This window comes from Phyllobates terribilis, unplaced genomic scaffold (genome assembly GCF_046119375.1).
Source record: "Phyllobates terribilis strain yellow unplaced genomic scaffold, ASM4611937v1 Scaffold_2__4_contigs__length_985480577, whole genome shotgun sequence".
Lineage (NCBI taxonomy): Eukaryota > Metazoa > Chordata > Amphibia > Anura > Dendrobatidae > Phyllobates > Phyllobates terribilis.
In genome coordinates this window covers 171364445-171379499 of record NW_027362762.1, presented here as the reverse complement: position 1 = coordinate 171379499, position 15055 = coordinate 171364445, and the positions used below count along the sequence as shown (strand labels likewise).

Here is a 15055-nt window from a genome sequence, read left to right as displayed (position 1 = left end):
CCCCCAGTACCAGTAGCGAAGTCATCCCCAATTGCCTTCTCAGGAATTTTATTTGGTAGACTGAGTGGCTGCCCAAATACATTTTCTCAAAAAGGAGCTGAAGATAGAGTGGCAGTAGGTGCAAGTTTCTCCAGCCTGTTAGATATTATAGTGTGAACGGCTGCACATTGGATCAGTGGTTAGCACTGAAACCTTGCAGCGCTGGGATCCTGGGTTCAAATCCCATCAAGGACAACATCTGCAAGGACTTTGTATGTTCTCCCCGTGTTTGCATGTGTTTCCTCCTCAGTAAAAATAGACCCACACCCTTTTCTTATCAAGGACTGCTTCTCGGCAGGCTTGAACGGTCCCACCAGAGAATCCTCTGATGTGCCTTGGCCTCTACCTCAGGAGAGTTCATGATAGCGCTAACTTTGCAGCTGCTATGGGGCTCTTGAGCGGGTGAGAAAGGTTAGCCCTCAGAATCAAATCCTCTGGTGGGCACAATGTTTTTCAATCTGAAACAGCTTCTCAGGGGAGTTGTATTTCACCACAGCCATATTCTTTAGCTCGGTGAAAGAACTGGCATAGAGGGAAACAGTATCTAAACCGGCTGTCATTTCTCCGTCACCAGGTTCCTGTTATGATCCGCAACACGAACTAAGGAAAGATAGGGGAAAGCTGTCCCTACAGTAAGACTAAGCTGAATCCCTACGATGCAGCGGGCTGCCTGTTCCTAGCAAACAGACCCGCCTTAGTCCTCGGCTAGTCTGAACGAAGACCTATAGCATAAAGGGAGGGGTCCCTAAAAGAACTAAGGACTGGGACAAAAATGGGACACCTCCTAAACAGAGAAGTAGTTGCAGAACACAAAAAGACAAACTGACAAAAAGGTACTAGAGGTCCCAGAAGGACCAAGCGAACTGACAGAGAAAGGCACAGAAGCACCTGGCTAGAGAAAGTCAAACACTGAAGTCCAGCACAGCCAAAAGGGCGGAGCTGGAATATAAAGGCAGATGGTCACATGACCGCAAAACACAAGATGGAAAAAACAAACAGGAGGGTTCTAACAGTTCCGCCCATTGTCACACACGACCATGCCTGGCTGTATGTTCAGCGGTGAGAGCCACAGATCAGGCTGCTGTGTTACAGTTTTCAATAACTCTGCAGCACTGGGCGGTTTGTCAATTAAGCATTAAGCATGTTATCTTCAGCACAGCCTGTTGCCGCTTGGCCAAGGCAGTGCTGCAGTGCTGTCAGCTTGTGACTGATGTAGTCATTTCGGAGATGGAGGAGGAAGTGCATGAGCTGAACAATGTGATTACATTGAGGTTAAATTGGTGACGCTGTTTTTTAATACTAAAGAAAGATCCTATTCTTTTGTTTTTTTACGTTATTTTTTAAGACAAATGCATTCACCGGGAAATGTCATTTTAACATTTTACAACCTTATCTGGCAATGTGGTGTGTGACACATCATCAGACACATCCTGTTTTATTTATGATGGAGGGACTCTGAAAGTCATAAAGCCTATTTTTATAGGGCCATCAGACTATTCTTAAAAGGCCAGCAGTTGGCCCTCGCTATTGTTAGAGAGCCATCAGCCGGCAACCCAATACCCCTTTCAAGAGACATAGAGGAGGGTCTCAGTAAAAAAAATGTTTCCATTATAAAGGAGCGGGTAGTAATGCCCATGCTGTGACTGCAAGGGCTGCCAAAATTTGGGAAAAACCCCACTAAGAATTTAAAGACACATAAAGCAGGGCCACAGTAACGACAAATTCCATTTAGAAAGGAGAGAGTCTGCTTTACAGTTATAGGGTATGCAGTGAGTCCAACGGCTGACCAATTTTAGGAAAAACCCCACTAAGAATTTAAAGACACACAGAGCAGGGCCACAGTAACAAGTACAACATGTTCCCATTAGAAAGGAGAAGGTCTGCTATACAGTTATAGGGTATGCAGTGAGTCCAATGGTTGACCAATTTTAGGAAAAACCCCACTAAGAAATTAAAGACACATAGAGCAGGGTCACAGTAACAAGGCACGACATGTTCCCATTAGAAAGGAGAGGGTCTGCTATACAGTTATAGGGTATGCAGTGAGTCCAACGACTGACCAATTTTAGGAAAAACTCCACTAAGAATTTAAAGACACACAAAGCAGGGCCACAGTAACAAGTACGACATGTTCCCATAAGAAAGGAGAGGGTCTACTATATAGTTATAGGGTATGCAGTGAGTCCAACGGCTGACCAATTTTAGGAAAAAACCCACTAAGAATTTAAAGACACACAGAGCAGGGTCACAGTAATAAGTATGACATGTTCCCATTAGAAAGGAGAGGGTCTGCTATACAGTTATAGAAGCCTAAAAGGCAACATTTCGAGCGCAAGCAGTCGTAAAATGTGAGAATTTAGTAGTGTGGCCTGTGGGGCATTGGCTGCATATTTGCGCTTGCGTTCCAAGGACTGGGGTATGGACAAGTGAACGCTGCGCTGGGACAAGGACATGGACATGCTTCCTGATGCTGCTACTTGAGAGTGTGCATCAACAGGTGCAGGTCAGGAGGCGTCTTCGCATGCACCATGGACAGGGGATTGGCTTGCATGCACAACAGCGGAAGAAGCAATGGTGCCACCCGCAGACACTGTTTCTGGACCTTGGGGTTCGGCCCACAAAGTCGGGTGCTTTGCTGCCATGTGCCTAATCATGCTGGTGGTGGTCAAGCTGGTCATTTTTCCATCCCTGCTGATGCTGGCCTGGCAGGTGGTGCAAATGGCCTTTTTGGGGTTAACGGCAGAGTCTTAAAAAACAACCAGACTCGGGAAGACCTAACAGTTGTACTGGCAACTTCCTTCGTGTTGGTGTTATGGGGAATGGTTGCCTGCCTTCTGTCTGCGGCCTCCACACTGCTTCTTCCTGCCTGTTGGGGTGCTCTGCCTCCCTCCCCTTGTGTGCTGCTGTCCTCGCTCTGCATGCCCTCCTGCCAGGTTGGGTCAGTTACTATATCATCCACCACCTTGTCTTCCACTTCCTCACCCTGGTCCTTCTCCTGACTTTCTGGCAATTGTATCTCATCACCGTCCACCTCTTGTGACACTTTCCCACCATCGCCTTCATGTGACCGTGGCTGCTCAAATATTTGGGCATCGCTACACGCGATCTCCCCTTGCCCCGCTTCAAGTGGACCGGGCGAGAGGCCCGAATCTATAAATGGAAAAGTGAACAGCTCTTCAGAGTGTCCAAGTGTGGGATCAGTTGTCTCTGGGTACTCGGCATGGTGGGAGGAAGGAGGATCAGGGTGAGGAATATGCGGTCCAGACTCACGGCTACTGAGACTTGACCGTGTGAAAGACAGGGTGGTGGTGGTGGCTAAGTGACTGGAAGCATTATCCGCTATACAACCAACAACCTTTTGACACTGCTCTGGGTTCAATAGTGGTATGCTGCGGTCCCCTAGAAATTGGGACAGGAAGGTCAGGTGAGAAGATGTGGGTGTTTGTTGTGGCACAATTTTGGCTTGCCCACGGCCTTGTCCTCGGCCTCTGCATGCACCATTACCATCACGTTCAGTTCCCCATCCCTTGCCACGTGCCTTGCCCATTTTATATGGAGGACAGTATCTTCCACGCTCACTACAAATGATTGAGTTTGGAGCGAACTTATATGTGATCCGTGTGATGGAGAAAACAGAGTTTTAAATACCTGGCCTGTAGGTAAGTAGTTTGACCAGCAAACTGCTGTGAATTGCTTCACTGACACACTGAAAGAAATTTTTAATGTAGGCCAGAAATGGCAGTATTTTCTGACAACATATATGTGATACGTTTAACGGAGAAAACAGAGTTTTAAATACCGGGCCTGTAGGTAAGTAGTTTGAACAGCAAACTGCGGTGAATTTCTTCACTGACACACTGAAAGAAATTTTTAATGGAGGCCAGAAATGGCAGAATTTTCTGACAACGTATATGTGATCCGTTTGACGGAGAAAACACAGTTTTAAATAGATGGATTTCTAGCGCTCTAATATGGAAAGAACCTGGCTGTATTCTGCAGTGCCAACAAGCAAATGGCGCAGTAAAAATGGTGTTCTCTGGATTGCTTTTTAAGCAAATAATGAGGATTAAGATCCAAAGAAAAGTATTCCTGGCCCCTGAGACCTGGGCCTTTGTATAGAAATATCTAACAGCAGCAGAAGGCAGAATTGGAATGGAGCCTCTTGTGCTATTTGCACTGCAGTCTGCTATATACACTGCCTGCCTATACACCCTGCCTGCCTGATATCTCTGCAGATGGATTAGTCCTCAGAAGGACTGTTTGTTAAGATGGATATGTGTAATGTACGGTTTTTCTCCCTACACTACTTAATACACAAGCAAATCTGTCCCTGACACAGCAACACCTCTCCCTACACAAGTAAATGGCGCAGAAAAATGGTGTTCTCTGGACTGCTTTTTAAGCAAATAATGAGGATTAAGATCCAAAGAAAAGTATTCCTGGCCCCTGAGACCTGGGCCTTTGTATAGAAATATCTAACAGCAGTAGAAGGCAGAATTGGAATGGAGCCTCTTGTGCTATATGCACTGCACTCTGCTATATACACTGCCTGCCTATACACCCTGCCTGCCTGATATCTCTACAGATGAATTAGTCCTCAGAAGGACTGTTTGTTAAGATGGATATGTGTAATGTACGGTTTTTCTCCCTACACTACCTAATACACAATCAAATCTGTCCCTGACGCAGCAGCAGCTCTCCCTACACTGTCTGATCCGGAGTGACTGTGACGAGCATGGCGGCGCCAGGTCTTATATAGACCTGATGAAGCTGTGCGGCCAGCCAATCACTGTAATGCCCACAACCAACATAGCTACGGCATTACAGTGCATGGCAGGCAATCCCTGCATGTTTATTGGCTCTCTAAAGAGCAAGAAACATGCAGGGAGGGGACCCGAGTACCCGCCCGAGCAACCCGAAATACTCGGTGAGCGCCGAGTATCTCGAGCAGGGAGATGCTCGGGCGAGCACCGAGCAGTAGCGAGCATGCTCGCTCATCACTAGTCACGAACATTAAACTATAAATACTATAATCCCCTTTTATTGACCGCCCAGGGTCACGGACCGGGTCACTGCCACTGTGACATCCCCTGCACCGACCAGCCCGGCACCGAGTACCCCACGGCCCAGGGGGCGCGTCATTAGCACATGACACCGCTCCTTTAAGGCAAAAAACATTAGGACCCACTAAGAGGTTTGCCGTGACGTGGCAGTGGGCTTCATACAGTCTGATCAGAATGTTAAACTAAGAACCTCATGTTCAGTTTTATATATTTTAGCCGAGAGGCATTAGATCAATGTATGTTTTTGGAGGTGCTGTCCATTCTCTTTTTTCAGCGTATTGCATGATCTGTCTTTTTTTTTTCAGATGTGCACTCCTCCCATTTGGCACAGGTGATTTTAATTAGCAAAAGGCTGCAAAGAGGGTCTAGCCTATTTTTGCTCTCATTTGAGAGCTTGAGGAAGGTGAGTGTCAATGCTCCTTTCATGTGGTGTTGGTGCAGTGTGTCAGCCATTGTTGCTGTGAGTTTGTGCTTGAGGGGCGAAACGGCCTGGAGTCATGGGGACTCAGTCTTGAAGCATGGGTCCTGTGAAGCACCAGGCTGCCTGCTCTGCGGGAGCATTGTTGCTGTGATGGTGGTTAGCGCACCACACCGCTCTTTTAAGGCAAAAAACTTTAGGACTCACTAAGAGGTTTGTCATGACATGGCAGTGGGCTTCATACAATCTGATTGGAATTTTAAACTAAGAACCTCATGCTCAGTTTTATATAGAGGCATTAGATCAATGTATGTTTTTGGAGTAGTCCATTCTCTGGGCAGTCACAATAGACTGACAGATTCTGTAACTCACCTGTCAGCTTTGCAGTGTACACAACCTTTACATTATCATTAGAGGGTTGGAGAGGTAGTCACAAGTTCTATTATACTGCTGGATGACTACAGATTGGTCTACCTTTATCTTTTTTTGAATTTGGTTAATAAGCAATTTCAATGCAATATCACAACATGCTAGATAGATAGGAAGACCCTTGACAGTCTGCAATTCACGTCACACCATAGGATGGCCACACATAGAAACATATACAGTAGCAGATACAGTACATTTTGTGAGTTGGTAATCTTGTTCCACATAACTTCTTAGATGTTGTTGTCAATCACAACATTAGGGTTTAGGAGTTTAAGAATGGGGGTGTTGCTCCTGATGCTCATCTCTCCCCTCCCGCAAAGTAATCTACTGAAGATTACTGAATACTGAAGACATGTCTACCATGAAAGTGCACCTTCACAGGGAGGCCAGTAAATGTGCTATGCAATACATTACTACAGTTTTACAATATTACATGTTCAAGTTCCTTAAGGGGACAAGTTAAGAAAGTTAAAAATATTTTTAAAAAATATATCAACATATATGCAAATTGCCTCTTCAGAGAAAAAGAGGACTTGAACTCTATAGCGCCACCTATTGGAAGCAGCAATCCTACAAGTCACAATTTGCAGACACGGTGTTTCGGGCTGTTGGCCCTCGTCAGTGCAAAGTATGAGAACTGATTTGGCTATACATATATAAAAGTTTAAATCACCCTCCCATTTCCCGTGGTACATATAGCAAAATGTTATACAATTCTATCATCTGAAAAATAAAAAAAATTTATGGTTATCAGAAGCCAATTTTTAAAATGTTTTTCAAGCAGTTAAAAAACTACATAAATGTGGTCACATCATAACTGTACAAACTTGTAGAAGAAAATTACCAGGTCATTAAACCACAAAGTTACTGTGGTAGAAACTAAACTGAAAAACAAAGGCAAACGCAAAAATTATTTTTTTTTCAATTCCAGCACACTTCAAATTATTTCAATTATTTCCTGTTTTTAATAAATTGTATGGTGAAATAAATATTGTCATTTAAAATTAAAACTTGTCCTCAAAAAAACAAGCCCTTATATGTCTATGTCAACAGAAAAAATATAAAAAGGTATGGGCCTTGTAAAACAAAGCAGAAATAATGAAAGGGAAACACAGAAAAATCCCACCAAGAGTCTCCAATGAAACTGAAATCAAACATGTGACATTACCTTAAAATGGGTTGTTTTACCAAGACATCCCCTTTTCATATTGAAGCTTTTATAGTGAACAGATGATTAATGGAGTTCCAGCTGCTAAAAAGCAGCTTCAATTGCTTGTGCAAGTTTCTTTTTGCTATGCATTTACTTGGCCATTATAGGTGAAATATAGAATTACATGTAGCCATTTAAATGAACAGAAGACTATGGGTCTACCAGAGTACCAGAGCCAAAGTTCTTGTTCTACTAGTTTTTAACTCTCTCAAGCTAATAGAGAAGGGTCCTAAGTGGGGGACTACACTCTATAACATCCATATGCCTTAGGTAGACAACTTTTTTAATTAGTATGGCACGTGCCTTAGTTGGATATTATCAGGATTTATCACCTATGTAAAATTCACCAACTATAAGCAAAAATTTTAAAAGAGTAATGAGATTTTGAATAAAATATAAAGCTGAATACTTATCATTAAAACTCCTCTAAATTACAATTTAGATATTAAAGGGAATCTGTCAGTAGGATAAACCCTCCTAAGCCATCTATATGGGCATGCAGGTCATCGAAAGCTGAGTAAAATGATACCTTGATATCTGCGATCCAATGTCTTACGCCAGAGAAATCCACATGTTTCTTAATATGTAGATTAGCTGTTAAGATCTATGGGTGGAACATAGATCTCTCTGAGAATCTGCCTCCAGAGCTTATTTTGAATGAAAGGGGCATTACCAATGTGAGATCAGGAGAGCAGACTGTCAGTCATTATATGTCTCACACTCGTAATACCCATCGTCATTTAAAATATGAATATAAACAACAAAAATCTATTTACTGCCTGATTGGTTGATATGTAAAGTATATGTAAAGTCATGAGCAGCAGGAAATATTTAATATTTGCTATTGCTTAACATACTGTGGGGGAGAAGTAAAGCTTGAACATAGTTTAAAGTTGGTCACTTGACAATTTCACGGGCAATTTTAAATGAGTGTCATATGGGTGATAATCCCAGATCAAGCCTGTTTCTGGACTCCCAAAATAACAGGAACATAAGGCTCTATAATTTGATCAGACCCATGGTGATGCTGGGATTACAGCCATTTTATGGGCACAGAAATACACCCACATACACTCATGTGAAATTGGCCTGAACCTTATTCCAAAATATAGTGAGGAGGACTAGTTTCATTCAAAACTGTATCTCTTTCTTACAGAACGAACTATGATATTTCCCATTGGACAGGTTTCATGGATGCCATTTAGTTTTGGTTTTGTTATGGTCATTTTCTTTACATCATTCTGGGCTGGAGATAAACTGCCGATTAATCATTTCCTGAAAAATTACCATAAACCCCATTGGAAATGGAATATAAATACAGTCTCAACTCAAGGTACAGTATTTTCTTTATCTTCTGCAGAGATGCAGCATATTCGACAATGGATTGGTTCATTCAGTATTTTTAAAGCATTTTATTGGAATTTTTTATATGCATTTTCTTTTTTTTTTTTAACTGTGCAACTGTGGCGCCCCTGAGGGTTCGGTCGCCACAGAGGTATTGCATCTCAACCAGAGGTGTGGTATCTCACTCTCAGGTAAGGAAGGAGTATGGTTCAGGACCCTAACACTACATCCACTACACCACATTTCCAGGGGACAGGGCAATAATGCTCCTACGGGAGAGCACAAGTGTCCCTGATCCCTGGCTGGAGTGGGGAGGAACCACTTAGAGAGGGGGAACTATGTAGTGGATGGGTGGAGGACGTAGATCCTGGGAGCACTGTGGTAAGAGGTATAATAGGAAGGAACCGTCTTGGTTCAGTCAGTCAGAAGGGAGAGTTCAGTCAGAAGTGACAGGGAGCAGAGGCTCTGTATGAGCTCTGCTCCACAGGCAGGCCCATCCAGGAGGCCTGAGCCTGGAAAGAGAGAAGAGAGGAAAGGGGAGCAGGACGGCTCCAGGAACGACGAGAGAAGGGACCCTAGAGGTACGGGCCATGCAGCAAGCCACCCGTACACCCGCCGCTGCCAGGAGGTAGGGGGGTCAGGCCAAAGAAGGGGAACCGGGTCCCCCAACCAGCAGAGACTACAGGGCTCAACTGGGAACCGGAGGCTGCGGCACTTCAAGTACAGCAGGCTGTCCACACCAGCCACTAGGAAAGTAGCCACATAGGGCCAGGGGATGGAACACACGTCGCCCACCAAGGCCCGAGGACACTGGACAGAGGTGCCGCTAGGTGTGAGGTACAAGGAGAGAGGCCAGAGAGGACACACAGAAGGGGGTCCTGCTAAGTGCTCCGGAGCTACCTGGGAGTCGACTGAGCCCCTCACTCGGTAAACACAGGACGACGCGGGAAGTTATAAACCTGCAGTAATAACTTGGAGTGAAAGAACTGTGAGTAAAGACCCTGAGACTGCATTACAAAGACTCCACGTTGTCATTACTGATTCCCTACACTATCACCACCATCATCCACGCACGCTGCCCTGAAGCTGCACTCCACCTGTGGGGAGTCACATCCCCTAGCTGCACATACCACCAGCTTCAGCGGACTGCTCGGCAGCGGAGGTTACCGATAACCGCAATCCACAGGTGGCGTAGTCGGACATTAATGTTTGTGCACATAGACTACACCCCTTAGTTTGACCGCCCTGGGTCACGGACAGGGTCACCGCCATGGTGACTATAGCCCCCAGCATCCACAAGGCCCGACTCCGGGTATCCCCACGGCCCAGGGGGCGCGTCAACTTTGGCATAGTCGGCAGGATACGTAACCCACCCGTTACCATCGGGTATTGTGTGCCTGAAAGACTGTGTTTTCTACTGAATGTGGCGCCCACCCCAGAAGAACGGGCGCCATTATGTCCAGAGACCACCTCCAATCGTGGGCCGGGTCCCAGTATGGCGCCAAAAATGGAGCCCGCCCCAAGCAGCAATGGTCATGTATGCCAGTGTGTCCATCAAGGTGGGGGGGCTGACCCTGAAGGTGACCGACAGCAGGCTGCCATGGGACCGCAGCAAATTGCCCTGGGACCGCCCCCAGCAGGGGAGGGGAGCGAAGAAAACAGGGAGACAGGGTGTGGTCTGGATCAGTCTAGACAGATCACACTCGGTGGAGAAGATGGAGGACGGCAGTACCGGAGCCCCAGCCAGCGGCCTGCTGCAGTCTGCAGCACCCTACACCCTGGAGGAGCTCGTGGCAAAGCTGCCCCAGGAGGACTCAGAGTTCCTCCGCTCTGGGATGGAAGACCTGGGCCGGAGGATGGAGAAGGCCCAGCGTGACACCATCGCCGGATGGCAGCGCGAGATGGAGCAGAGGATGGCGGACCGGCAGCAAAGGACGCTGCCCAGCACCGGCAGTGTCCCAGCCGTCGCGGATCCCGACCAGCACCAGGAGGCGACGCGAGACGCAGGAGAGGCTGCGGGAGCCGGTAGGAGGAGTCTCCCTGTCCCGGGTGCTGCCAGCATCGACCTGCTCCTGGGCCCCCTAGTGGAGCCGCTGCTCAGGGGCGCTACCACCGACAGCCCGCTCCTACCCCCACAGCTGGGCCTATCGCCAAGCCCTCCAGCCCCGGGCGCCACCAGCGGCAGCCCGCTCCCGCAGCCAAGTCCTCTGATCCCGGGCGCTACTACCACCAGCCCGCGCCCATGCCCAAGATCAAGCCCTCCAGCCCCGGGCGCTACTACCACCAGCCCGCGCCCAGGCCCAAAGCCGCGCCCTCTGACCCCGGGCGTCATCAGCAGTGGCCCTCTCCAGGCCCCACGGCAAGCCCTACAGATCCCGGGCGTGCCAACCCTGCACGCCCCGCAAACCTCAACACCGCTACCTCTAGGCACCAGCGATGCCGGACAGCTTCTGGGTCCTCTGCAGGAGCCATCTCCCCCGCCCGTTGAGTGGGTGTACCGACGTCGCCGGTGGGACTGGTCCGCGGAGATGGAGGACCAGCAGCCTTCACTCCTGCCCGCTCCGCAGCCCGCCGCCGCTGCTTCCCAGGTACCGGAGGAGGAGGCCCAATTCGAGTGGGATCACTCGGGGGAGGATCTAATGGGGTTCTCCCAGGATATCAGGGCAGCCGCAGTCCACCGCAAGGAGTTCTGCCACCATCAGCTGGTTCAATTTGAAAAAGAGCGCAGCTCACGCCGCAAGCGGTGGGAGAAACTAGAGGCCCAGAATATGCAGGAGAAGACCCGGGCCCGTCAGTCCAACGAGGCCACTCACGGCCCCAGAGAAGAGGGGACTGTTGTCAAATTTGATTTAAAGGCCGGATGGGGGTTCATCCGGAATCCGCACACAGACATTGATTTGTTTGTGAATTGGAGGGACGTGGAGTCCCACCTAAGAGCGGGTCATCTTTATCGGGACCTCTACCCCGGAGACATTGTAACATTTTCCAGGCACCGAGGAGTCAGGGGCTGGTACGCCCTTAATGTTCACAGAGTGGAGGAGGAGAGTGAGTTCCATCTCTGTGAGGCTGAAGACCAGGCTGGGTCAGCTTCTCGAGGACCAGAGCCTCACCGGAGGGAGCAGTATAATTAGGAACTTTAAACAGCCACCAGTACCCGTGCAGAATGAACACTGCGAGTTAATGTGTGTGTGTGAACAGTTAACCCGTTTATCTAGTTACCCGGAACGGGTCCAAAGACTAACGGGCTGAGGACTGGGAGCAGCCACTTCTTGTAAATAGTTGCACCTCTTGAGGTGCCCCATATTGGTTTTATAAGAGCCTACAACAAATAAGTACCTCAGAACAAAAACCCGTTGGAGGTGGCCAAAGACGAGGTCCAGCACCTGCTTCATTTAAGCCCTGCAGCCACCCCAGGGCCTCCGTTGAGGGTTTGGGACGGGTCCCTCATGTTCGTCGGTTACCAGTTGCAAGTTGCACTTTAAAGAAAATGGACAGCTGGTCGCGAATTGCACTGTGACCAGTTAATCAAAGATTACTTGAAAATGTTTTATGTGCCTTATATATATGAAAAGTTTTATACAAGTGAAAAGAATTTTATAATGTTTTTCATAATGTAACCGGTAACGTTGAAGGAAGTGTGCCTCCCATAAAGGGAAGAAGTGTTGTTAATAATCTTATATATGGACGTGTCCTAAAATTTTGCGTGTCCTTAAAAATTGTCTTTTACTCTGTTCCAGAGCGCGGACGTGCTGTGTTTTACCAGGGGTGTGTGGCGCCCCTGAGGGTTCGGTCGCCACAGAGGTATTGCATCTCAACCAGAGGTGTGGTATCTCACTCTCAGGTAAGGAAGGAGTATGGCTCAGGACCCTAACACTACATCCACTACACCACATTTCCGGGGTACAGGGCGATAATGCTCCTACGGGAGAGCACAAGTGTCCCTGATCCCTGACTGGAGTGGGGAGGAACCACTTAGAGAGGGGGAACTATGTAGTGGATGGGTGGAGGACGTAGATCCTGAAAGCACTGTGGTAAGAGATATAATAGGAAGGAACCATCTTGGTTCAGTCAGTCAGAAGGGAGAGTTCAATCAGAAGTGACAGGGAGCAGAGACTCTGTATGAGCTCTGCTCCACAGGCAGGCCCATCCAGGAGGCCTGAGCCTGGAAAGAGAGAAGAGAGGAAAGGGGAGCAGGACGTCTCCAGGAACGAGGAGAGAAGGGACCCTAGGGGTACAGGCCGTGCAGCAAGCCACCCGTACTCCCGCCGCTGCCAGGAGGTAGGGGGTTCAGGCCAAAGAACGGGAACTGGGTCCCCCAAGCAGCAGAGACTACAGGGCTCAACTGGGAACTGGAGGCTTCAGCACTTCAAGTACAGCAGGCCATCCACACCAGCCACTAGGAAAGTAGCCACATAGGGCCAGGGGATGGAACACACGTCGCCCGCCAAGGCCCGAGGACACTGGACAGAGGTGCCGCTAGGTGTGAGGTACAAGGAGAGAGGCCAGAGAGGACACACAGAAGGGGGTCCTGCTAAGTGCTCCGGAGCTACCTGGGAGTCGACTGAGCCCTTTACTCGGGAAAAACACAGGACGACGCGGGAAGTTATAAACCTGCAGTAATAACTTGGAGTGAAAGAACTGTGAGTAAAACTCTGAGACTACATTGCAAAGACTCCGCCTTGTCATTACTGATTCCCTGCACTATCACCACCATCATCCACGCACGCTGCCCTGAAGCTGCACTCCACCTGTGGGGAGTCACATCACCTAGCTGCACATACCACCAACTTCAGCGGACTGCTCCGCAGCGGCGGTTACCGATAACCGCAATCCACAGGTGGCGTAGTCGGACATTAATGTTTGTGCACATAGACTACCCCCCTTGGTTTGACCGCCCTGGGTCACGGACTGAGTCACCACCACGGTGACTACAGCCCCCAGCATCCACAAGGCCCAGCTCCGGGTATCCCCACGGCCCAGGGGGCGCTTCACAACATTTTATACAGGCATTGTCCCTGTGCAGATTAGTTCAAAGGGAACTGAGATGTTGTACCCCAGAACTGCCGCTATGCAATATTTGGAGACGTGGTGTTCTGGCCCAATACTTTGTGAACTTTCAGTGGTTTGCGGCTCCAGGTGTCAGATGAGGGTGCCAGGTATCGGACCCCCACTGATCTGTTATTGAGGAACCCTTTTGTACAACCCCTTTAGGGTTTATAATGGGCAGGGAAATGTCTAAAAAGCTTATGCCTATTTCACAAAAGACCATAAATAATGGGTGATGTTAAATGGTAAAGTTAATCTGTCACTAAGTTTTGTTATGTAATCTGAGAGCACCATAATTTCGAAGCAGAGCCCCTGATAACAACAACGTGTCACTTACTGGGCTGTGTTTTGCTGTTTTAATACAGTCAATGTTTTAAAAACAGGAGATTATCACTAAAGGACAAGCTGCCTTGTGCCTCATAGTCCAACCGCACCTCGACCACTGATTAGCAGCTCTCTGTCACTATACAATGTACACAGATCAACAACTGAGCTCTGCTGAAGCTGCAGCAGAGAATACTGTGATTCTATCATAACTGCTGCACCCAGTAAACTAAGTGATACATCGCTGGAATCGGGGTCTTTGTCTCTACCCCATAGTGCTGTCACATTACCTAGCTAAAACCGGCTGACAGATTCCCTTTAATCCACATGATGTTAAATCCCTACATTGAGGTGATCTCATCTACTGCCAAGCAGTAAATATTTCTAGGAGTATCCTTCACATCTGAATTAAAAAGTGTAAAAGTTTGGGTTAATTAAAGTTCTTTTTTTATTTGTAGGATAAGAAAATTAACTTGATGATTTCACTTTTGATGATTGTGTATTTTTGTTGTTGCAGTCAATAATGTGAGTGATGTGCTTTCACACAAAATACGAGTACTGTGTTGGGTTATGACAGCTCCAGCTCACTTAGAGTCTCGGACGATCCACGTAAAGAACACGTGGACTCGTCACTGCAATAAGATTTTATTCATGAGCTCCAGTACAAGTGAATCTTTCCCAACCATAGGACTAGACACTAATGAAGGCAGAGATCAACTCTACTGGAAGACAATACGGGCTTTCCAATATATACACAAACATCATTTTCATGAAGCCGACTGGTTCTTAAAGGCAGATGATGACACCTACGTTGCGGTAGACAATTTGCGATGGATGCTTTCCAACTACACACCAAACCAGCCAATATACTTTGGCAAGCGCTTTAAACCTTTTGTCAAGCAAGGATATATGAGCGGTGGAGCAGGTTATGTACTTAGCAAAGAATCTTTGCAACGTTTCATAGAAGGCTTCAGGACTGGGGTTTGTACTCACAAATCCTCCGTTGAAGATTTGGAAGTGGGTGATTGTATGGAGAAAATGGGAGTGATAGCTGGTGATACAAGGGACAGTGGAAAAAGAGAGAGCTTCCATCCATTTACACCTGATTTTCACATGAATGGACATTTTCCTGTGGGTACATCTTACAATCAGTACAGTTTTTATCCCATCATAGAGGTAAGT

The 15055-nt window shown here is 47.5% G+C and overlaps 1 protein-coding gene across 2 annotated transcripts in view; it reads left to right on the top strand.

Annotated features, from left to right (window-relative positions):
- The window catches only part of LOC141250834 (glycoprotein-N-acetylgalactosamine 3-beta-galactosyltransferase 1-A-like), an 88192-nt gene that overhangs the window by 36000 nt on the left and 37137 nt on the right, over nucleotides 1-15055 (top strand). The window contains exons 2-4 of one of the 2 annotated variants that reach the window (XM_073670117.1): nucleotides 5408-5505; nucleotides 8316-8492; nucleotides 14391-15049. In XM_073670117.1, the coding sequence (XP_073526218.1) occupies nucleotides 8324-8492; nucleotides 14391-15049 (828 nt within the window). In that variant the 5' untranslated portion in view covers nucleotides 5408-5505; nucleotides 8316-8323. The remainder of the gene's footprint in view (nucleotides 1-5407; nucleotides 5506-8315; nucleotides 8493-14390; nucleotides 15050-15055) is intronic. The other variant, XM_073670121.1, reaches the window with a different exon arrangement.